This window comes from Sycon ciliatum, chromosome 4 (assembly GCF_964019385.1).
Source record: "Sycon ciliatum chromosome 4, ocSycCili1.1, whole genome shotgun sequence".
In the NCBI taxonomy this organism is placed as follows: Eukaryota; Metazoa; Porifera; class Calcarea; order Leucosolenida; family Sycettidae; genus Sycon; species Sycon ciliatum.
Window position 1 is genome coordinate 15,561,209 of NC_088646.1, and position 24,614 is coordinate 15,585,822.

A 24,614-nucleotide genomic window follows, 5' to 3' on the forward strand; every position below is an offset into this window, starting at 1 on the left:
ACTTGCCATTTGTACAGGTCCACGAAATCCCGTAGACCCGGAAGGGTGTTGAATGTGTGCTATGCATGCGCATTTGACCAATTTTCGCGTCATAATTCAATGACCAGCAATCGCTTTTCCAGCTTCTTTTGAGGCCCCATTTCTTAGTGGAAATAGCAGAAAACACAATACAGTCCTGCACATTCAACACCCTTCCGGGTCTACGGGATTTCGTGGATCTGTAGTACAAATGGCAAGTGGTCCATTGAGCCGGGCAGTTCCAGGTTGGAATGTGGCGAAACTGTGATCGTTTACACTGATCCTGATCCAGATCCATAACATGCACTCAATTTGAAATGATCAATGTGGTTGGATCTGGATATATCAGGTTCAGATCTGCTGAATTAGGCCGAATTAGGCTAAAACATGTTAATTCGACCGGAAACGGGCTTTGGACGTGCACGGAGGAGTGTTTTGAAATTCAGACGCCCTTCGGTCTCAGGGCATGGATACGAGAGAGTAGGGTGTACTGTGCTGTTGACGGTTGTGCTCAAGAGTAAAGCGGAATTCACAGAAGCTTTTCTGAGATGCGACACGATCTTTGATGGCGACGTGCGATGCGAACTCGCGAAATGCTTTTCACAGAAGAAGTCAGCGATTCGACGTCGCCTTGCGCGCGAAGTTCAATACAGAGGAGTACGTCACCATGGTGTTCACGCGGCTTGGTACAACTTTTACAAGTCTACAAGCAACTCTTGAACCTTCGTACAACTTTGCTGCGGAAAAGGTCGAAATTGTATGCCGCATCGCTTGTCGCGTCACGAAATTGAGCCAAGCTCAACTTCTATGATTGCCCAGTTGTGACAGTTGCATGGGCTGTGAGATTGATGAGATTTGGGATTTCCCAGTTTCGCGGCCGTCGCATCGCGCATCACATCGCAAAAATGCTTCTGTGAAGCACGTCCCAATGAGGTCCTTGTACCAGGACTAAGGGCAAAGGTCCCATTGTCCAGGAATGTCAAAGCCGTGCCAGCTCAGCTGAGGACACGGTGTGCTTGAGTGACCCGGTGTAGCCCTCAACGTTACTTACCCATTTGTCCTATGAACTACAATCTAATCTGATGGCATGGAACCCTGTTGGTACGGGTACAACGACTACGATACCATCAAGAGTCCATAACCTAGGGTTATGGACTCTTGATACCATGTACATGTAAGACCCACAGGGGCGTCGGAAGGTATCTTAGTGTGGTACGGTCAGCCATCTGAAGTACAATTGACTCGTGGGGGAGTGGTGGCTGAGACGAAAATTTTGGAATTTTATACCCCAGACCAGTGTATTTTGTTGACTCACGGGTATCTGGGGCAAAAAATGGTACGGTCAATACCGTAGTGACCGTACCGTGTGCGACGCCCCTGACCCATGATTCAGAAACTGGTGAAGTTTGACTGGCGGTCCCCGAAAAGAAGTGTTCACGATTTGGCTGCACCTTACTTGTGCAAGGTGCCTGTGGTTGATTGACACTGACTGTGCCTGGAAATGGGAGATCTGGATAGAAGAGGATCTATTCTTGTAATGCAAAGTTACTATGTGGAGAACACGCAGGTTAGACCTGTGACTAGTGTTCACTGTTTAGCCGTGTCTGGATGCGTACCAGAACTGGCAGAAGGTCCAGAACACAATAAACAGTCATGTTCTGGACTGCTTACAGGGAGTCTTAAAATACCGGTATTTTACGACTCCCCGCTTGCTAAGATCACATGCACCGTGGCGTTGGCGTTGGTGCCTGTCGCGCGGTACGTGGTGTTGAACCAACGGTTACCAACTGTAACCAAGGCTAGTCTAGTAGTCGTTGCATGCATAAAACTGGGAAAAAAAGATCGACATGTCTGCTGGTGGTGGTGGCGGTTTCTTGTTGAATTTTCAAAAAAAGCCTCTTGATCTTGTACTACGATCGTCTTGTTCCAGGGCGCCTGGTCAGGTTGAGCGAGACTCGAGGAGTTACTTTCGTTCAGCGGCGCTGGTGATCGAGTGAGGGTCAGCTACGTTTGGCTTTTGTTTGAAGAAATAGGTGAGCAATGGCATCAGGAGCGCGTTCATCCATGGCGGGTGCCCATCCAGTGGGTACCAAAGTGCTGGCCCTTTGGCCAGGCAGTGGCCTGTATTACCCAGGCACTGTTGTTCGCCAGCACTCAGGTGCTCGCTACGATGTAGAGTTTGAGGACTCTTCGACCTTCTTGCTGCCAGCGAATAACCTCATGTTGCCGAATGTAAGTACTTGTGCCTCAGAGTCATATTTTTATTTCAGTGGCAATTGGCACCTGGTTTTTGTTGACGATTTCTGAGACATCTGCAAATGGCGTGATGCAGCAGATCAACACCCGCCCAACACAATCAAAGTAAAACTATTCAAGGCTTGAATGAGCACACCCGGATTTGTCGATCAGGATGACTCAGAAAGCGTACTGCGCTCAGAGCTAACTTTCTTTCAGTGTCGATCTCGCTCTGCTGGACTAACTCCCTGGTCGGCTGTGTTTGTGTGTGTGTGTGTGTGTGTGTGTGTGCTATCACGCTGATACTGTGATAGTCAAGGCGAGGTGGAAGGTCGCCATCACGTTCTAGGTCCCGCTCACCATCTCGTCGCCGCAGATCTAGATCCAGATCACCAGCTCGCCGCACCGGCAAAAGTCCGACACGCGCAGGCAAGTCACCGAAGAGACCAGTCGCGTCCGCGTCCACCTTATCGTCGGAGAATGACACCGTTGACTCGTTAGTCGAGAGCTCCCCTGTGTTGGACCGTCGGACACCTCGACGCTCTACCCGTGGCCGACCAGCAGTGGACGAGTCCGTGGAACAAAAAAATTCGACTTCCCTTTCGTTCAGCCAAACTCGGACTGGTGGAGCTGTGAGTGACTCAGTGCAAACAGTCACGAGCCCTGCACTATCACCTGCTCTCAGTACTGCGGACAGCGGTAGCGCCGCGATGGGCAGCGACGCACCCAGTACAACCACCACTGATGGAGGAGCCAGCTCACAGGCAGCTGGAACCGAGCTCAACAAGAAGACCACGAACTTCGAGTTTGGTGGCCCCATGGGAGCTCTGTTTACCATGATCAGTTTGCCGCTGGTGATTATGGCACTGTACGGTGTGTGTAATCCAAGCACGTGCTCTGTTGCCGATCTGGGGATGGCCAAGATCCCAGCATTGTGGTCGCTCTTCAGTTGGAAAGCGCTGATGATCGTAGACGTTTGGCTGGCGTTCCATGCCTTTCTCTACTGCTTGGACATCGGATGGGTAAGTTACGGGCTTATTGCCGCCTACACCATACCCGTATACCATGGTATACAGTTGTGGCTAGGGAGTCGTAGAATTCCTGATGAATATATCAGACCCAAGGGCACATGGCCCTAGCTAGAACTACAAGTGACACTGGCCCTTGGTTGTGCACTGAGGTCGCATCTCACTTACCACTGTCGTAAATGTGTGCTTGCACTGGGCCCGGGATGATGTCACTTGGTATGCATAATATTTTCAGTGCTGCCAAACCGTCCAATTGTTCGGACAGTGTCCGATCTTTGAAGGCTCTTCCGAAAACCGGTCCGAAAAGGAAACGTCTGAAAAGCAGCCCGAAATGTCAGGGATCCGTACTTTCCTACGCCGAAGTCCTGTATTTTCACTTTTCAGCGCAACAAGCCGTGAAAGCACAAACCAATGTACAGCTTCTAAAAAGGCTAGCGCTGGGCCGGGGAAGTGCAAAGTAACACGCCTGGATGGCATGTACACTGTACAGTGTGTGACCACACTCATGCATTACAAAATGCATGACAACTGCTAACTAACTTCGGGGTGCCATTTCGGTTACCATGGCAACGAGGTGAATTTTCTTGGTATTTTGGGTGATATTTTGAATTCTGTGGAAAAATTTGCGAAGAAAAATTCGTACCATGTGGCCAACCTTGGCGGTCAAAGTGTCCGATTTGGGGCAAAAATTATTTGGCAGCACTGTATTCTGATGATGCCGCATGGTAGGGACATGATTTGGCGATGACTGCTTCACACGCTGTTACTGCATGCTCATCGCCAATGTGGTGCCCTGCCTGCATGGCGGTGAGGGTGGTGAGTTGTCATGAGAATGTGCCATACTTACCCTCTTTTAGTATCCTACCATCCACTGATGCAGTGCATCACCGTGCTATAACAATGAACAGGGAGTGTTACAATGGACATGCATATACATGTATGTACGAGCTCCGAAGTAGAAGCCGTTGTTTATGCCGGTATTCGTGCATTCTCGCTTTGCTCGTGCACTGTGCAGGTGCAATGGGGACAGCCATTGCGCGATGGAAGCAAACTACCTTATCGTATCAGTGGTAAGCACCTGTGGGTACAATCAGACCCTGCCCAGCTGTACACAGCCTAAGTTGCACCTGAGATATCCACTCTATCATGGGATATAATGTTACGTGTAACTGATATTGCCGCCTTATTAGAGACGTTAAAAGATGCACGTTATTTCTGACGTGCAATTTCACGTCAAATTCAGCGTAAAACTCCAAAGTTCGACGTGAGCTGCAGGTCACTCGCTTTGTTTTTCGACACGCGAGCCAAATAACGCGAGCTGAACTTTCGCGTCACGTCAGAAATAGCGTGCATCTTAACCTCTCTAATGTTGTACTCAAGTTACTCGCGATTTCCGCCGGTTGGCTAGGAACTAGATAGGACCAGACATGCATGCGAGTAGGCCTCCGCGGAATATGCCGGCATAATTTCGGGAATTATCGGTGTGATTTTTAAAACGGGAATTATTGGCAATTTTTGTGGAATAATCGGTAAAATTTGAGCAATGCCCCCCTTTTTTCATTTTTTTTCCATTTTAACACCCTGATTTGTACCAAAAAGCTTGTGATCCTGAATGAGTTGATCGCCCGGTATTTCAAAAGAGAAAGAAAAAAAAGCTTCCAGCCGAGTTTCACGCGAACCGTGATTTTTTTGCCCGTACAAGTGGCAAAAAAACCCCGTAAGCGGTACGGTATCTGCAAAAAGGGAAGAAAAAAAGCATTATTGTGAGAATTATTGGTGGAATTACGGGAATTATCGGACGTAATTTTGAGCAATGCTCAAAGGAATTATCGGTAAAAATACGAGCATATTCCGCGGAGGCCTACATGCGAGGCAGGGAGTCGTAGCACCCGACTGCATGCGGTGTTCTCCGATGATCCGGAGTTGATTACGAGCACACACACACACACACACACACACACACACACACACACACACACACACACTACTACTACTATAGCATGACTGCCCATTGGGCAATGTCACCCCCGGAGGGGGCCAGAGTTTGGAGTGCACCGTCATTGGCAGGACTTCTGGTGCCTCGTCAAATCTTGCTGTCGTCGGAAACGTTTCGGGCAATGCATGCAGATCAGCGGCAGTGATTCCCTATCGGCTGCAGCAAGACGTTTTCCACGGTTGCAGTTATGGCGGTTAAAACCAGCCCGGGACTTGAAGCAGCGATTGCAGCGTTGACAATGCTGGAAGCAGCAACTAGCGAGAGACGCCGTCAATGCCGTATCTGCATGTTCAGGGAGTGCAGGCTGGCAGCGATGAACTGCAAGCCCACCCTTACTACGGAACCATCGGCAGCAACTGACGCACTGTGCTGAACCACGCTGTTGGTGGACGGGAAGTTGGCGCTCAGCCAAACACTTGTGCCGTGCCTTGTCTTGAGGACGAGAGAAAGCCCGGTTGCAAGATGAGCAGAGTACGGATTTCTCTACTGCCCGAGGAGGCTGAAAAACCAGAACCTGCTCTCGCCAAGCTGACCGGTCTTGTGCGCAATCAAACCAGTTTGGAATGGACTTCGTGTCAGTAGCCACAACGTCTCTCCACCTACGCCTGGGACCGCAGAAGGGGCGCGCAGCCAACAAACGACCAAACAACAGCTGCAATGGGACACGGTCCTCCGACATCCGAGCCACATGACCAAGCCACTCTAAACGACGATGGCGCATCTTAACAGAGAGTGGCACTGGGTCACCCCAGTGACGACGTAACTGCGCAGACGTGATGCGATCGGATTGCTGCTGACTGCGAGGGATGGCTAATATTGTGCGGATGCAGCGATGATGAAAGGCATCCCCACACACATACACACACACACACACACACACACACACACATACACACACACACACACATACACACACACACACAGTACACCAGCTGTACAGTATAAACAGTACACCAGCTGTACAGTATAATGTGTGTGCGTTACTGTTTATTTTTATCCTCTATTCTGCAGCACTCCAAACATTCGTGATCACTTGCGTCGTTTTCTTGGGCAGTGTGTTCTATGGAGATCGTGTACACTTGCGTATCAACCCTGTGTACGTTTATGAGAACTACCTGCAGCTGGCTTTTGCTGCGACCATGGTATCGTTGGTACTCTCCATCTTCCTCTATGCTTATTCATTCCGGCAAGGAGCTATGTGTGCTGAAGGAGGAAATACCGGTAAGACAAGTGATTTGATGAAATCCGACCGCCTCGTAGATTGTACCGCCGAAGTAGCACCTCCCTTGCTCTGTATGGGGTTTTGTTGGTACACTTTTGTGGTGTCGGTACATGTCAAGCTCTCCTCCCCCTCTCCGTACTTTTGCACATGTACATGTAGAGCTGCTGTTTATATAGCAACTGGTGACTGCAGAAAACCTTGAAGACTTGTTGGTATAGTGATTGTACAGTACAACGTACAAGTATGCTCGTGCTTCGAGTCATATCGTATACTAGTGGTATTGTGTCACAGTGGTGGTGGTGGTGTGTGTGTGTGTGTTGACTGTGGTTCTACGTGTACTTGCTATCTTGCTGAATGTCATGGTCGGATTTAGGCAACATGGTGTACGACTTCTTCATTGGTCGCGAGTTGAATCCACGCATTGGCCGAATGTTTGATCTCAAGGTCTTCTGTGAGCTTCGTCCTGGTTTGATAGCTTGGGTAAGTGGCATTGTACCAGGTGTCAGGAATGTCACAACCCTTGCCGATGATGTGATATGCATCCCATGCACTGAGTATACGTCGTACTTAGTTGCATCATCTCATGAAGCATGTCTCTTATCAACACTGCACGTTTGCACCACGCGGTTTCTTTTGCAGGTGGCAATCAACTTCTGCATGGCCTACACCCAGTACGTCAATCATGGCTATGTGTCCAACGCCATGCTCTTGGTCAATGCTTTCCAGTTCCTGTATGTGCTTGATGGCCTTGCTTCAGAGGTTAGTCATGTCACTGGTGATTGTTACTGTGTACTACGTTGCTGGGCACACCAGCCACAAAAGTATGCATATCCTGTGCCGCTTTCACACTATCATCTTGGAAACGAGGTATACAAAATACGGGTATGGGCAAACACAGTATCACCAACTGTAAAGGGGGGGGGGGGCAGAAAGTAGAGGGTCGTCCACGAAAGTCGCATGAACCTACAGCTGGGAACAACGGAGGCCTGTCACGATTTCGCAAGGATAGTTTCCATCCTTTACTACATGAAAGATGAACTCGCGGAGCTGGGTAGTGTCACGTATGTAAAGGTACAAGTAGATCATCACGGCACAAGGTCATTCTGTTTAAGTTATGAGAGCTCTGTATCAAACTGATAAGCATACCATAGTATTCATGCTGTAGCTACTGGTTGGTGGTAAGCAAAGCAGCATACTGGTTTCTATCTCCGAAACAGCACTGATTTGCGGATGGTGCATGTCAAAATCAAACTTCGACGTGTTCGCAAACCATGTATACCGCCCGTGCATATTGCTGTAGTGGATTAGCCATCACTGGTACCTGTACATTGATCTCTATGGACTATACCTCTTTGAGATGGTTGGATTCTCACGGTCATGCACTAAAAAAAAAGAGGGCCCTGCCTAACATAGTCAAGTCAATGTTTGTGTGTTTCTTTTTAGTCGGCTATCCTGACCACGATGGACATCATATCAGATGGATTTGGTTTCATGCTGGCATTCGGTGACCTTGCCTGGGTGCCATTCATCTACACCTTGCAAGCTAGGTATCTGGTTGACCGACCTGAACAACTGCCAACATGGGCGGTGGCGTATCTTGTCGGCCTCAATAGTAAGCTTCGAAACGCTGCCTATCGTCTTTGTTAGAATGAGTTGGATTTGCTCACGATTGTGACTTTTAAGTTTTAACGTTATTGACTTATTGTGTCTCATGGAATGTGCATGGGAAACCTTTAAAAAAAGAAGCTGCTTGTAGTCGGGTATGTGTCTAGTACTGACTTGGGTGACTGGGTGACTTGATTGCTCTTCACTCTGTGGCACAGTGCTTGGATTCTACATCTTCCGCTCTGCTAACTCTCAGAAGGATGAGTTCCGTCGTGCTCCCAATAGCACCGCAGTGAGCCGTAAGTACTATCGTGTACATATCATTAAAAAGTAAATGATATTTCTCCTTGGTCGATTCGCAGTCTGATATGAAATCATGAAAACGTTTAGAAATCCGCAATAGTGGTCATTATCGACGTATACTGGGCGTTCTTTGTCACGTCCTCTTTCATGTCTTCAAAATCCCACCGTGAATGACTATCACCGGGAACTGTCACTTCAGTTGCATTGGGGAGTACACTTCTTTGCTGGAGAGAAAGGCGGCAACCATTCTTGCTTGTGTCAACTTCAGTAAAACCTGTCTAAGGCGACCACTCAAGGGACGAGAAAAAGTGGTCACCTTGGCCAGGCGGTCTTCTTATCCAGTTCAATGGGTCACGTGACCGTATTCACTTATATACATGTGACATCGTTCTGATCAGTGTATCACACTGCACACACCTATGCTACTGCCCACGACTCAAGCGCCTGGGGGCCTCAGAGCTGTCAGGTGTCGTGCATGCACCGTGTACATAATTTCATTGTACATGTACATCTACAGTTCATGCACTGATGTGTAGATCTACCATATGATGCATTATACTCGTATACATGTATGTACCATGCATGGTGCACAGTGCAATGCGTACATGACATACATGACTGTACTAGCAGGGTGCAACGCGGTCGCGAGTGGGTGGTCGTCAGTCGTGTTGAGCGAGAGGTCGCCTTATCCGAGCTGTTTTGAATTTGAATGCGTCCGTGACAAGGAAAAGTGGTCGCCATATCTGAGTGGTCGCCATTTGCAGGTTTTACTGTAATTGGTTTCCATCCTTGTAGTATTGCAGGAATTTGTAGCAACATTATTCTCCAGTTGTCCTCATTTCTGGATGAACTCAGTTGTGGATGAATTTGTCTTGGTTTCCTGTGTCCTAATGCAGATTTGTACAGAATCCCAACTAGCCGTGGTCGATCCTTGCTAGCAGATGGCTGGTGGGGTGTATGTCGCAAGCCAAACTACCTAGGTGACCTCATGATGGCGCTTGCGTGGTGCGGAACGTGTGGTAAGATTGCTGAGGCAACTACTCCTTTGCCTGATGGCAATATCGCAGTGTAGTGGAAATAATTCAGACCCCCATTGCACCGATGCGTGCAGCTGAAACCAAGACGGTGACACTCCACCTGTCTACCATGTTAGCCCAGCATGCATGGCACATGCAGGTTTTACTACACTACATTACTAATTGATTCTGATACTACAGTGCTGGCATATTAGCTACACAATCACTATCCATGCTGCAGAGGTGGACTTACTTGCTTTCCCTTGGTTGCACAAGACCATGGGTGACGTTGTATCATGCTTGTATGCACAAGATCGTGGGTGACGTTGTATCATGCATGTATGCACAAGACCGTGGGTGACGTTGTATCATGCATGTATGCACAAGACCGTGGGTGACGTTGTATCATGCATGTATGCACAAGACCGTGGGTGACGTTGTATCATGCATGTATGCATAAGACCGTGGGTGACGTTGTATCATGCATGCACGTAAGATCATTACGCTCTTTGTCAGGACACCTTTCGGCAAGAGTACATAAACCAGAGTGTGCAACTTGGGATGGTTCCTGTGGGAGCGTAATTCGTGTAGTACGTCATTTCTGACGGCATGGGAAGCCACAGGTACGGTGAAAAGTTGCGTAACCAGTCACGGTGGTGCAGGTCCCTGGGTTTGTCCTGATTTCGGTTTTTTGATACGGATAGCCTGGTGAATTTACTTGTCAATGGATGTACGCAGCGTACACAGTCACACAAAACCACCGAAATCCTGAAACAGGACGTCTAAAATCAAGCAAACTTGGTTGATTTCCAGGCTATGAACCACGAAAATTTGAGCTGTACGCAAGTCGTGGCTTGGCTGATATCATCAGGGTGACGTAGTGCACGAACTGCGCTGTTTCAGATCTGTTATGCACAGCTGCATACTCTGGTTTATGTACTCTTGCTTACGGGTACACGGCCTGTTCGTCCCTTTTGGTATTCAGGCGGAAGTCTTTGCCGATAGCTGCAGCGATGATTGGGGAGACTACCTTCAGGCCAGACAAGGCTTTGTTTGTATAATGCATTTCTCTTTTTACTTCATGCCTTTCTTATTTGACAGGTGTTCAGAATATCATCTGCTATTTCTACTTCATCTACTTTGCCATCTTGCTTATTCACCGTCAGCGACGCGACGACCTGCACTGTGCACGGAAGTATGGAGAGGCGTGGAAGGAGTACACACAACGTGTGCCATATCGTATTGTACCTGGCATCTACTAAATGAGCAAATCCAGTACAGATTAGGAATACATGTTCTATCAATCTATATGCACTGTTCTTTTCGAATAGCCTTCTAACTACAAGCATCAGTGAATGTCAGCTACTTCCCTTTTTTTTAAGAGTGCCCAAACTAGTCTTGATTTTGATCATTTCTTTCTGAACAAAATTCTTTTTTCTCACTTAGTAAATACATGTAGTAGCCATCTTTAGTACTTGTACGATAGGATACACCATCGATCTTTACAATGCACTGGTTTTTACAATGCACTGGTTTTTACTGCATGAATATGAGTATTTTATGCAAAGAAATGGTGTGACCTGGGGTCTAGATTTTACCAGACCTTCGAATGATTTTAGGACTCAACATGCTACGCAGCTGAAACTCTGTTTGTGTTTTTGAAAATATGCTGGATAGGGATCTTACTCGGTTGTGTACATGTTTTGTTTAGATCACTGCGATGGCATGATCAGTATGTTGACCGTTGTATCGTTAATTTACTTGTCTGCTGTGCAAGAGAAAGCCTGTGAGGCCGTGTGGCACTTGCATTGAGATCATGGGATCGAGAGGTTTAACATCATAGCTAATCCAAGCCAGAACTCAGGTATGTCTAGTGAGTCACAGTGCAGTCTCGTTGCGCAATACTCCGCTCACAATGCAGGCAGTCATCTAGTGATGAAAGGCGATTCGGCATAGCCCATTGCTAGGTACAGAAGTCGCTTGTGACTGTGTTCCACGGCTGCTTTTGCCTTCACACATTCGCACTCGGTGGTGACTACAATGATAAAAGGCGCTTTGGCATACAGTAGCTCTTTGCAAGGTACAGAAGTTGCCGGTGACTGTGTTGCCTGTATGCGCTTGCCTCCACATACTTGCACTTGGTGGCGACCATGTGAATATCCTCCAGCAGAGTTATCCTTTCCTACAATGTTTCACTGGGCACATGGCATCGTCCAGAACACTGGTGGCTGGCGTCCAGCAGGCATACAGACGTACAGAACTGCATGCCTGCATTTCCCTAGGTTGTGGAACACACCGGCTGCCATAATAGTGCGGGAGGCAGGATCACTAGTGAGTGATAGCATGCTGAGAACAGCTGCTCAGGCTGCACTGTAGCTGTAGTCACCGTGTTGCTGGGTGTCAGTGGCGATGGCGATCTGAGTGAAACTGCTCCTGCAGCAGCAGTGCTCATGGCCAGCATGCCTCCACAGATTCATTGGTTGAACACCACACGTATCACCCCGGCAGCAGACTAATTCTATGAGATGGGCATCCAAAGAGCTCTCTTGGCATTCACAATCTAGGACATATAGTTCTTAGCCTTGAGAACAGCTTCAGCGTATTCTGCATTGTGATTTTTCTAACTTCTTCAATCGACACGCCTTTGATGCGTGCAATCTCTTCACAGCTGATCTTCAGATTGCACGGCTCGTTTCGACCCTGCTTTTCAGGCCCCAGCGCAGGACTATCTGTCTCCAGAAGTAGCTGATTAAGCGGCACCACATTCACAAGTTTCTGCGTTTGCTCCGAGCGTACAATACTCGGTGGAACTGAGAAGAAATATCCGGCGTCTACACCAGAACGCACAATCGCTGCTCGGCCGTCAAACGCATGAAGCACCACGTCCTTGGCATTGCATTCCTTCAAGAATTCAATCGTCGGCCGTCCCGCAGACCGTGAGTGGACGTTGAGCGGAAGGCCCAACTCCTTGGCCAGTTCCACTTGTGCTTTCAGCACTGCCTTTTGACTGTCCTTCTCTACACTGCTTGAGGCAATGCGTGGCTGGAAGTCTAGACCCACTTCACCAATTCCTACTAATCGTGCACTGTTCGAACGGATTGCTTGAAGCACATTCTCAAGATCTTCCAAGCGTGCACTGCGTTGTTGACCAGTTTCTGCATCACTTTGTACTGGATGCACACCAAGGCAAGGCGCAACGACCAAGCCGCCGCCATAAGGACCACTGTGACCTTCAGCGAATCCCAATACAGCATCGAAGTCAGCAAAACTCTCTGTCACAGCCACTACTGCTGCGACACCAGCATCGCTAGCGCGCTGCAGCACTGCCTCCCTGTCATGATCGAATGCTACATCCGATATGTGACAATGACCATCAATCATCGTTGCAAGTAAGTTTCTCTTGGTTAATTTTCAACAATTCTACAAATCATTCCCCTTGAAGTTAGTTTCTGCAAATGTGACTTGCATGTGGATGGTCACACCAAGCCGGCGAGTCAAGCAGTTATCACGGTGATGGTGTGGCTAGCTCAACTGAGTTGGGGTCCCGGCACTATTCTGCCCCCAATGGTGGCTACTTGCAACGCCACTAGGAAGAAAAGCTAGCTCAGGACAGTAGTACACTGATGTACCACAACCTGCAACTGAAATCGAACATCAACGACATGCACCAACTGCCGGTGCACCGGATTATTTTTGTTTACAAACTACTTTTGTGAAACAACAACAAAAATAATCATGAAGCTCAAAAATGCAAAAGTCCGCGCCGCTGCGCTTTTGACGCCATTTCCTGTTGCCAGGATACGATGCGCATGCGTACCCAAGCCTCCCGTACATCTTCTTGCGCTTCCTCGTCGTCCATTGGTTGTTTTGTTTCCTCCAATCGCCTTCGCCCTAGAGAATCTGCCGGTGAGTTCATTGGTCGAGTTGTGGGATGCCGTCATGGCGCCAATATTAAAACACTTGACATATCTTTCATTGGCTTTTCGCCTTTTCTTTCTTCCCGGTTTCGTAGGGAGTGAGATGGCTGGACATGTATCGTTCAATAGTGGCACGGTGGGTAAATATTTGTGTGGTGCGAGGCCCGGGCAGCTTGCCTTGGTCTTCTCGCGTTGCACACACGTATCTAAAGAATTGACAGCTCATCGCTGTTGCAAGTCCTTCGTTTGGAAAGCCCCGTATTGTATCAACCACTCATATCATCCAGTCGTTTCTGCATCTCTTCATGAGTATTTTTGCAATCATTTTGAGATGGCTAGCACAGCCGTTTTGGAGACGTGGCCAAATGGAAGAAAAGGACTGAACTCACAATATAATTTTTTTGGTATTTCGAATCTGTATAAGTTTCTGTGGTTGGATAAAAATCAAGACAGCGCACACCGATACATGCATCGTTCCAAGTAATAGTTAGTAGGGGTTGAGAAAGACTAAGTGCATGATCAGAAGGGAACGCGTACATTAGTTTTGATGCTCATGGTTATTAATATGGGCCAAATGACATCCGAATACGTCAGTCAGTGCAATGTGCACTACTGTTACACCGTTCCCACGGACTGTCCCTGCGGGAATTTGCGGAAAAAACTCTCGAAAACTTGCGCAAGAAATTGCGGCAGAAAACAACAAAAAATGCGACGAAAAGTGCGGAATGATGCGGAACTTGCCAGGAATTCGCGGAATTATTTACAGAAAATTGCGGATTTGGGCCAAATCACGAAATTTGTTGCATCGTATAATTATCTACTTGGGAGTAGTCCGAGTCGTACTATGCAAAATAACCTACAGGATCATGGAAAGCACTGCGTGAAAAGTGCATAAAAAAGTGAGATAAAGTGCAGAAAACAACAAAAAACGCGGGAAATCGCGGATTTTGCTGAAAATCGCGGGTTTGGGCGAAAATCGCGAAATTTGTTGCATCCGTGGAATCGCGATTTCCTGGAGGGACAGCACAGAATAACGCGGACAAAATCCTAAAATTCTGCGCATAACTATCTGCCCCCCTAGAAAATTGCGGGAAAAATTCCGAAATTTGCGCAAGAAATTGAGGGTGAAAAATGTGGGCCAGATATAGTAAATTTGCGGAAACGGCAGTATCTTGCGATGATAGCCGGCCATAGGTATGGACCACAATACGTGAACGGAGGATCTAGCAAGGAATTTGGAAGCGCGAAGAACTGTGCGATGTCAAAGTTCGGCCCTGGGGACAATAGTTCATAGCCACACGCTCCGCGTACACCAAGTACACTAGCTAAGCGCACAGAACACACCATGCATGAAAGTCTACAGTGTGGGCCATGGCATGGGCTCACGGATTCACTGAAAATTGAGTCAAAATTCCACGGAAAATGCTAGATTTGCGGAAACCCACGAAAATCGCGGAATTTGTCGCAGCTGCGGAATCGCGATTTTCCAAGGGGACATAACTTAACTATGCGAGCGAAAACATGCCATTATGCGGTAAACATGCAGTTTCATGCAAGTAATTTCGTCGGCGAATAATTTCGTCTAACCCCAAAGAAAGGGAGTTCGTCCAGTCAAAAATTTCGTCCATGGATCGTAAAACGTACTGAAACCCTGGACAAAATTTCCACTTGTACAGTATACACCCTTGTCGTACAAACTCGTGCACCGGTACGACATTGTAGTACATTTTCAACATCATGTACATGTACGTACTCTTTCTTGTACATTGCAATGAATAACGCGGGTTTTATGCAAAATCTCTCGAAAACGCGGATGAAAACCAATAACCTGTCCCCACAGGATACATGTACCGCGATTCCGCGGACGCACGATTTCCGCGTTGTTGGCTGTCATTCGCGTTTTCGAGAAATTTTGCGTAAAACCCACGTTATTCATGGGAATGTACAAGAAAATAGTACATGATGTTGAAATTGTACTACAAAGGCGTACCGGTGCATGAGTTTGTACGACAAAGTTGTATACTTGCATTAAACAGCATGCTAAAGTTGTACAAATGACAGAGAACTTGTGCATAATGACCGCATAATCCCGCATATTTGCAGCATAATGGCCTGTTTTCGCCCGCATAATTATGCGCGTAATTTTCGGATTTCGTCCGCGTCCGCAAAATCGCGGTATCCTGTGGGGACAGACTACACTCCTTTATCAAGAGTACATACAGTAGAGTACGTACAGTAGGGTACATACAGTAGAGTACATACAGTAGAGTCGCGCGCCCAAGACCGTTGTTCCTGGGATGTTCTTTTGTTTTCCAGCAATCTGGCTGTGTTCTTATTGCACGTTCTAAGAAACAATCCGTACTGGACCATATGTATCCCACACGCTGCCAGAAAACCAACTCCGCAGTTCTTAATTTTAGGCTGTGGCGTTCTTAGCGCTTCAGGCTGGACGTTCTTGGGCTCCACGTTCTTCAGCGCGTGACTCTACTGTAGCCCCAAGAGTATGCAACTCTGCACATGGGGTCTGGCGCGGCGCACTGCATGCATTACGCAGCCAAGAACTGTGGGCCATTGCGTCATTATCGATCTGCTACAGTTTCCTGCTTCCAAATCCACTTTCCTCGGACACTTCGGATGGGTTTGTATGTGATGCGTCACACAACAGGCATTGCCTTTGAAATTACCGTATTGCACGTGAAATCGTTGAGGCTAAACCGTAAGAAAACTAAAATCCATGCGGCTAGATCATCCTGTCCCCACAGGATACCGCGATTCCACGGACGCTCAATTTTCGGCGTTATTGACTTTGAGTCCTGGGGGTAACAGTCAATTTTTTCTTCAGACTTTTCCCGTTTGCATCTTTCCCTGAAACCAGTGAATATTTTATGACTTAGGGCTCCCCACGTGCTAGTTTGTACGTGAAGTGTGTGGGTTACAGTGAGGGCTGCGTGTTCCGTATTCCCCGGAACCAGGTTGCATCAGTACCGTAACTGTAATACCGACTGCGGATACTTTCCGAACCCACGTTCAACAATGGAGACAAACTTTACTGGTTCGAGTTCTCACTCTCAAAACACCAACTCCATCTTGGATTATCTTGGATGCACTCTAACAATGCCCTAGCAAAACCTATCAAGAACCTAGCTAGAACTGACTGTAGAACAAAGAATACACAGCTACATGTATAAGCAAGCGTCGATGTGTATAGGGAGTACAAGCAACACTGTCAATGGTGAATGCGTGACGTAGTCTAATGAGTACGTGTTGGCGGTCAGACACTTGACCTTATCGTATTATGGTATGAGTCATGCACATGTATGGAGCTTGAGGCAGTCATGCATGGCTACAGGTGTAGTGCTCGATGAATGCACGCAAAGTGCAGTCCTGTAATGTGACCTGTTGAAACCTGAACGGTACCAGGCGTCACCACGACTCCGACATACCTCCCTCGCGAACGAATCATAGCCTAATCAATGTATGCGAGTGAGACAAACTAATATTCCGAGTGATGTTCTAACTCCTGGGGAACTGCTATTGGATGTCACACCTAACATCATTGTGTCAAATGCATGCCGTAATGTCACTAGACATATCCGGGAACGAGGATACGTCTTATCTAGCCGGTTGGATGTATTGTTCACTCTGATTGTGGATTGCTTGCTAACACTACAGTCACAGCCTTACTGCCTCATCGCCACTGCCGTACCACTATTCGCTCAGCTGGTGACATTGTCCACATTGACGTTGGCTGTGGCTGGGCAGTTCTCGGAGTCGAGCTCCACCTCACCCTCTGTTACCTCCAGTGGGATGAGGCGATGAACTGATCGTCGATACTCCTTGCCTTTGATCTTCACGTTGACTGCACGGACGACACCATCTTGCCCTGGGTATGTGGCTGTGACGCGTCCCAGAGGCCATGTCGCGCGCGGAGTACTCTCATCCATGACAAGGAAGACCTCACCCTCCTCGACGTCTTTTGCCTTCCTGTACCACTTGGACCGGACGTTTAGCGCCGGGACCATCTCGCGCAGCCACCTCTTCCAAACTTGCCTTGTCAGCACTTGTAGAAACAGCCAGCGCCGTCTGGGGTGGACCTTCTCCAGATCCTCTCTCTCTACGCCTCGAGGTGTGTGACTGCAGCCGCGCGTCCCATCAGGAAGTGGTTTGGCGTCAACGCTTCTGGATCGTCGCTGTCAGATGATACGGTGGTAAGGGGACGGGAATTCAGCATTGCCTCGGCATGTACCAGCGCTGTTGAGAACTCCTCATCCGTGAGGCCAGCCTGGTGCAGCACATGCCAGAGTGCGCGTTTGACTGCCTTGACCATCGTTTCTACTACACCACCGAAGTGGGGCGTTCTCGGTGGGTTGAAATGCCACTGTACATCTCGCAGCTCGGAGTGGGTGGTTAGGCGGTCTTGATCTATCGTGCAGGTGGCTTCGCGCAGCTGTCGCTCTGCGGCGGTGAAGTTCGACCCGTTGTCTGTCACTATGAACTCCGGGGTTCCACGCCTCTTGCAGAATCGGGTCATCGCCATCAAGAACCCATCTGTGTCGAGCGAGTTGACGGGCTCCAGATGTACCGCTCTGGTCAGCAGGCACGAGAATACGCAGATATACCGCTTCTGCTGCACCTTGCCTCGTCCCTGGCGCGTCAGAAATGGACCGGCAAAGTCGATGGTCACCTTGCTGAAGGCGATAAGTGGTGACGAGGTCCGGTAATCCGGCAACCCTCCCATGATTGGAGTCAAAGCCTTCGCGTAGCCTCGTCGGCACTTGACGCACCTGTGGCGATGCTGTCGCACAACGGACTTCCCGTTTATCAGCCAGTACCGGTTGCTGAGGTTGGCCAGCAGGTGGTTGGGACCCATGGAGTGCTGACATCTCTCGTCTTCGTCATCCACGATCAGGGCTGTGACCCGATGTTTCGGTGGCAGGATGATGGGGTGTCTTGTCGTCAGCGGCAGATGGTGTGCAGTGGTGAGTCTCCCACCGACCGTCAGTACGGTTGTGCCATGTACCTCCTCCAGCTGGGGTCGCAGCTTCAGCAATGGCTCGTTGGGATCGGGTTCCTTGCCGGACTCCAGTCGCTTGATGACCTTGCCATACACCTCCTCCTGGGCCTTCCGTACCCAGAACACGTCGGCCGCCTGGACCTCTGCAGGGGAGAGAGCGGGTACTGTCATACCGTTCACTGACTTGGCAGATCCAAACTTGCGTCGTGGAGCGGGTGTTGGTCTGTTGGCGCCAGCCTCCCTCGGTATACGGACGTTACGTACAAAGCGCTGACACCAAGCGGTGACACGGATGAGCCGCGTCCAAGACGAGAAGTTGGAGGGGTCAAGCTGGTACTTCCCTGGAACCGCGCTGAACGACATAGCGGATCGCTTCTTCAGCTCTGCCGGCAGACTACTGGGAACCTCGATCGGCCGCGCCGGGAATGCACTCTCGGGTCCGCGTAGGAACTTCGGGCCATGCCACCAGTCGTCATCGGATGCGAGCTGGGCTGCAGATAGGCCCCGGGTGCCCTTGTCCGCAGGGTTGATTGATGTCGGAACGTGCCTCCACTGACGGGGGTCCGACAGTGCTTGGATCTTGCTGACCCTGTTGCCCACCTCGACTTTGAAACGGCGGCTGTGTGAGCGAAGCCAGTACAGGACATTGAGGCTATCACTCCAGTACGTGATGTCGGACGAGCTGATGCCGAGGGCTTGGGCGACTTGTTCGGCTACCTCGGCGCCGAGTACAGCTGCTCGTAGCTCAAGCATGGGGATCGACTGTCGGTGTAGCGGGGCTGGTTTAGCCTTGGCCATGCTCGATTAGCTGTTTCACTACCAATTCCGGCCGGCCGAAACGACGCTCCAGTGTCCGGATGGCCTCGTCTACATTGTCTGGCACGGCCAGGAGCAGCTGTACTGCCTCCTGGGCTGGTCCCTTCAGGCAGGTCTGCAGGCGCTGGACGTTCTCTGCGTTTGAGTATGCGCATTGCTCCGTGCTGCTTCGGTACAGCGCGAGGAACGCGGGCCATTCCTCCGGCTTGCCAGGGAAGATTGGCAGCTTGCTGCTGGTGGATGACTGGCGTGCAGCCAGCTGTCTGATGCCAGCGTTACTATTCTCGACCTGGGAGGTCTGCCCTTGACGTAGGGCCTGGGTGATTGCACCTACAAACTCACTGGCCAGGTCTGCCATCTGACGCGCAGGATTGCTGTTAACTGTGCTGCCAGTAATAGTACCGGTAGTAGAGGTACAACCACTCATGTACGCGTCTTCGACCTCACTCGCATTACTTGCTGCGCCCTTACCACCGGTACACGTCTCCGTAGCTCTGGCACTAGAGTATCCACGTGGCCCTGACTCTGAGTCGGAGTCTGAGACTGTCATGTAGCCGCGTGCACGTGCACTCGTGTCGCGACGGTGCTTTCGTGGTGCGGGTACTGGCATGGATGCGTGTGGGTGACTGGGTGACGTAGTGCTCGGGATACCGCTATGCCTTGTGCTTGCGGTCGACTCGCAGCGCTCACGTCTCTCCTCGTGGACCTGTGCAGGCTGTGGTTGCACTACCGGTAAGCCTTGTACTTCTCTAACAGGCTCAGTGACACTACCAGACTTCGGCGCTCGTCGTTGTCTGGCACGGCTTTCTCGTAGGGCATACTCCGCTGCGAATAGCCGCTGCCTCAGCTCTGTCATCGATCGGGCCAGCTCATCGTTGCGTTCTCGTTCTGCCGCAAGATCCCTGGCTTGCTTGTCGCACGCTAGCTCGACCATTGCCCTACTCGCCTCAGCTTCCTCTAGGTTCGTCTGCAGTGCGTAAGCGTCTCGCTGGCGCCGCTTCTCGACGATCGCGGATTCATCGATCATCGTCTGAAGCTGTAGTAGTTGCTGCTGATACGCAACTTCCTTGGCCCGGAACTCACGTTCTACACTGCGTAGACTACTGCCAGTACTGGATCTCGGCAGTTGCTGACGCTCTACGAATGTCCTATCCCAGGGCTCGGGCCCTATTCCCCGCTGAATGGACTCGCTTAGATAGTCAGCGTAAGTGGCATCGGCTACAACAGCAGTGGTGTGTTCAATCGTTCTTTGAAGTACCTGTGTCTGTGCCTGTGCCTGCGGTTCTGGTTGATGAAACGGAGGTTCATTCAGGTGTTCATGAATCGGATCTTGGACTACGCATGGCGGTGCCTGGTAGTGGTAGCTGTGTGCCGGAGTGAATGCACGGACATGCTGGACATCTGAGTCCCTCTCTACATGTGCGTCTATCACTACGTCTACCGGTGGTGGTGTGCTAGCCTGACAGGCCTCTGCATGGTGTAGACCTACTGCTGATTCTGACGTTACGTGCGTAGATCTATGGGAAGCCTCTCCTTCTGATGGCTGAGATTCTACACCGACTACCGTGTGTGACTCTGTTGGTGTTGGAACAGCAACTGAACTAGGTGCAACTACATCATCGTCAAAGTCGATAAGCGACGTATCTTGGGCTGCAACCGCCTCATGCAACTCACCCGCTTCCTGGAAGACTTCTTCTCGCATCACAGGAGAGCTGGAGGTCTCAACGGACCTTTCCCTCAACGTCCCTTCGGCTTCCGACATCGCCTGCTCCGTCAACCGGGCGATTTCCAGCCGCTTTTCCGCCACAGCCTGTTCCGCTTGTAACACGGCTATCCTGGCGCTGAGCCTGTCAGCTGAATTCGCGGTGACGGCTTGGCTCCTACTTTCGGTCATCCTGTCATCTCCACCACTAGCACCAGCGTAGGACTGGGTGTCTGTGTACCCGAGTTTTGGCGCTGCAACGCCTTTCGTCGTGCGCTGACTCCGCCTGAGCTTCTCCATCGTGGACGTGATCCGGCTCGAAGGACCACTATGTTCCGTATTCCCCGGAACCAGGTTGCATCAGTACCGTAACTGTAATACCGACTGCGGATACTTTCCGAACCCACGTTCAACAATGGAGACAAACTTTACTGGTTCGAGTTCTCACTCTCAAAACACCAACTCCATCTTGGATTATCTTGGATGCACTCTAACAATGCCCTAGCAAAACCTATCAAGAACCTAGCTAGAACTGACTGTAGAACAAAGAATACACAGCTACATGTATAAGCAAGCGTCGATGTGTATAGGGAGTACAAGCAACACTGTCAATGGTGAATGCGTGACGTAGTCTAATGAGTACGTGTTGGCGGTCAGACACTTGACCTTATCGTATTATGGTATGAGTCATGCACATGTATGGAGCTTGAGGCAGTCATGCATGGCTACAGGTGTAGTGCTCGATGAATGCACGCAAAGTGCAGTCCTGTAATGTGACCTGTTGAAACCTGAACGGTACCAGGCGTCACCACGACTCCGACACTGCGTCCCACCCGCCTGTGTGGATTCACAGGAAGTATGAGTTACGAAGTCTGAAGAAAATGTTGAACGGTCTCTGCTGGGGTGAAGGCTTGTTTGAAGGATTTATTCTTCATATCGTCCCAATCCACTGGTGCTTGCAGGCTGGGGTGATGTGACTTCCTTATGCAGGATAGAGGAGGATTTTGGAAGTTCGCACACTCATTCCTTCATATTTGTGCGCATGTATTGGTATATAGACATGGACACTTGGAATTTTGAATTTTCAAGCAGGTGCCCACCTGCACCCGGTGAATGACATGTATGGCACTGATACATTTTATATACTGCACGTGGAAGCTCTATTTTTTCCTTTGGTTGTCGGTGTTCTGCAGGCATCTGGATACTCTTCTCACCTAGCCGGAAGTGACCGTGATAGTCATGATGCGACCAGCCTGTTGCTCACTGACCCGCATTCCATGCGTTCCAGCTTGGGTCCATTCGCCACCGTCGGTGAGAGCTCCGTGCAGACGGTAACAATCCCACCGGGTCGAACAAGCCTACAGGATGTCGGCAGTGCAGCTGCAGCGGCTGGTGATCAAGCCACGGCCAGTGCAGCTCAGGTTTCTTCATCTGTAACACCATTGACACAATGCCAAGAAGACTTGCAAGCTTTTTGGCCAAAGGTTAATGAAAAGATGAAGCACCTTGTAAGTACATGATTGTAAACAACTTGTATTGTATTGTATTTATATCATTATCTCATGGCACATCATGATGACGGCCAGTAAAACTGAGACAAGGGTGAAAGCCAACCACAGTTACTTAGCTCATAGCTTGTACCGAGAGTAAATACAACCATTTTAGTGATGTAACGCGTACAAGCAGGATTGAAGCAGGTTTCTTTTTGCACAACTGGAGCTCAGTTATACGCACTACGCACCTTCCCGCCGCATATTTGCACCAAATATATGTAAATCAGGAATTTTGCCATGACAGACACCCATGCAGAAAACTCAGAAGCTGCAGGGTATGGGTTTCATGTACTAGTAGTGGTGTGCACGAGTAGTCGGGTACCCGTGCTACCTGTGAGGACCTCAGGTAGACGGGTACAGAATAGTACCCGAAAACCCGATGTCGCAGATGACATCAAGTACAGTGCACGTATGCATATTCATGGAATACTCCGCATGTCTGCCCAGTGTGTAAGGGAAGGGGTGCATTGTGGTGTTACCGGGGAAACATTACCCGATCGGGTACCCGTGCTACCCGTGGAAAACTATCCGAACCCGATGCCCGAAGAAAATGCTACCCGACTCAGCCCTAGTTTCATGTTCTTTTGCTCGTATTAATGACCATTTGCCATGGTTACCTATTGTTGGGTTCCAATTTTATACGGCGTGTACTTACTGAAAGTCACTTTAAAATTAAAACCAGACATGTAGCAATCCAATACACCCTATCCACTACCCAGCCAGTACTGTACATAAGTCAGGCTTGCTATAGAGCACGCTCTGCAGTCTTTTCTCCATGTCTTTAGTGTCTGATTATGGCTGCCTGACTAAAGAGTGGCTTGGCGAAGCCTGACCAGCCAACGTGTCTGCAACTCTCCTGCCACTAGGCATCAGAGGCAGAGGAGGTTGTGCTGTAATCTCTTGCAATCCCTTGCAATCCCTTGCACTATTCAACTGGGAGTGTGACTACTAACAGTTAGTATTTCGTACAGTGCAACTGACTGCAGGCTTTGTAATCTGCACTGTATGGTTGTAGTACGCTACGATAGGTTATTGGTGATGGGAAAGTCTTTTTCTGCATTGCTTCTCCGTGCTCCGTGCTCCCTCCATGGCTAGACTCAAAGCGACTTCAAAGTTATGGAGCTACCGTTGGCTCGAATCAAAAAGATCATGAAGCAAGACGACGATGTGAAGGTACGATGCCACTTACCAGTATTAAGTGTGAAATTTGCTTCTTCGCCCCACAATATTTTCTATCCCTTCCCTTTCATTATCCTCATTATTTCTCTATCGCCTATCCACACACATGCATGGATCTTTGCAACTACTCTTCTCTCTATGACTCACAAAATGTGTAATTGATGCTTACACATTCTCACTGGGCAGATGCTGCCAGCCTGTCACTGATGCTCACTGATGTTGCTGGTCTTTCTTTTTTTAAGAAATGGGTGAAATGATCTTACTATGTGTGTGTGTGTGTGTGTGTGCGTGCGCGCACGCGCGTGTGTGTGTGTGTGTGTGCGCGCGCATGCGTGCGTGCGTGCGTATATGTGTGTGTGTGTATGTGTGTGTGGTGAACTTCTGGTTTCCCCTTTAGAATCAGATGATCAGTGCTGAGGTGAGTTGTACTTGTGTTTGTGTGAAAGTGTACCTACAAGTATGATCTCGATGTCTATTATTTATTTTGTTGTTGTTGCACTGGCACCTATACTCAATGCCAAGCAATTCTGACATATAAGTGAAGTTGGCTGGCTAGGCCGCGCGGACCAGTGCTCCTTTCAACCGCATGCATTTCGCATTGTCAATTTGAACACGGCACCAGTGCCGAGTGATTTGTCAGCAAGGTTCTGGCATCGACTGCACACTGTACATTGAACATGCGCGAGCAAGTTTTTAATAGTTTGTATCGGGTCACGTATACTGTAGTGACCAATGAAATAATAGTAAGTACTCAGATGGTGAGCCAAGGAAAATATTAAATGGAAAAAAGTTTCCATTTAATGAAATATTTTTGTATATATTTTGTTTCCATTTAATGAAATATAGAGCAATCTTTGGGTACGGTGTCTGATACATTGCAGCCTTGTGTGTGTGTGTGTGTGCGTGTGTGTGTGTGTGTGCCATGATTGCACGAAAATGGTGGCGCTGCTCTGGAGGAAATTCTGTATTTCATTGGCCTCTGCTGTACTTCAGAAGTACTGGTACATAAC

At 49.2% G+C, this 24,614-nt stretch overlaps 3 protein-coding genes across 3 annotated transcripts in view; 2 read left to right on the forward strand and 1 right to left on the reverse strand.

The window, feature by feature from the left end:
* Nucleotides 1–1,866: 1,866 nt before the first annotated feature.
* Nucleotides 1,867–11,235, forward strand: LOC135814645 (delta(14)-sterol reductase TM7SF2-like). Its single transcript, XM_065327803.1, has 10 exons — nucleotides 1,867–2,250; nucleotides 2,568–3,275; nucleotides 4,297–4,351; nucleotides 6,289–6,498; nucleotides 6,873–6,979; nucleotides 7,139–7,258; nucleotides 7,943–8,111; nucleotides 8,323–8,403; nucleotides 9,304–9,426; nucleotides 10,525–11,235. Exons 1-10 carry the CDS (start codon nucleotides 2,059–2,061, stop codon nucleotides 10,683–10,685), a joined length of 1,926 nt encoding a protein of 641 aa, XP_065183875.1. The 5' UTR covers nucleotides 1,867–2,058; the 3' UTR covers nucleotides 10,686–11,235.
* A 125-nt stretch (nucleotides 11,236–11,360) lies between these two features.
* On the reverse strand, nucleotides 11,361–13,139 carry LOC135814648 (putative deoxyribonuclease TATDN3). Its single transcript, XM_065327805.1, has one exon. It carries the CDS (start codon nucleotides 12,802–12,804, stop codon nucleotides 11,977–11,979), a length of 828 nt encoding a protein of 275 aa, XP_065183877.1. The 5' UTR covers nucleotides 12,805–13,139; the 3' UTR covers nucleotides 11,361–11,976.
* Nucleotides 13,140–13,207: 68 nt separating this feature from the next.
* LOC135814646 (nuclear transcription factor Y subunit gamma-like) overlaps nucleotides 13,208–24,614 on the forward strand; it is a 20,761-nt gene continuing 9,354 nt past the window's right edge. Inside the window, exons 1-5 of the mRNA XM_065327804.1 lie at nucleotides 13,208–13,329; nucleotides 13,436–13,476; nucleotides 22,066–22,380; nucleotides 23,521–23,598; nucleotides 24,002–24,022. Of these exons, the coding sequence (XP_065183876.1) occupies nucleotides 13,227–13,329; nucleotides 13,436–13,476; nucleotides 22,066–22,380; nucleotides 23,521–23,598; nucleotides 24,002–24,022 (558 nt within the window). The 5' untranslated portion in view covers nucleotides 13,208–13,226. The remainder of the gene's footprint in view (nucleotides 13,330–13,435; nucleotides 13,477–22,065; nucleotides 22,381–23,520; nucleotides 23,599–24,001; nucleotides 24,023–24,614) is intronic.

Coding starts and splice junctions, on each gene's coding strand:
- LOC135814645 (XM_065327803.1), top strand. CDS start 2,059: ATGGCATCAGGAGCGCGTTCATCCATGGCGGGTGCCCATCCAGTGGGT. Junction 3,276..4,296: donor ACTGCTTGGACATCGGATGG/GTAAGTTACGGG, acceptor TGCACTGTGCAG/GTGCAATGGGGACAGCCATT. Junction 8,404..9,303: donor CAATAGCACCGCAGTGAGCC/GTAAGTACTATC, acceptor GTCCTAATGCAG/ATTTGTACAGAATCCCAACT.
- LOC135814648 (XM_065327805.1), bottom strand. CDS start 12,804: ATGATTGATGGTCATTGTCACATATCGGATGTAGCATTCGATCATGAC.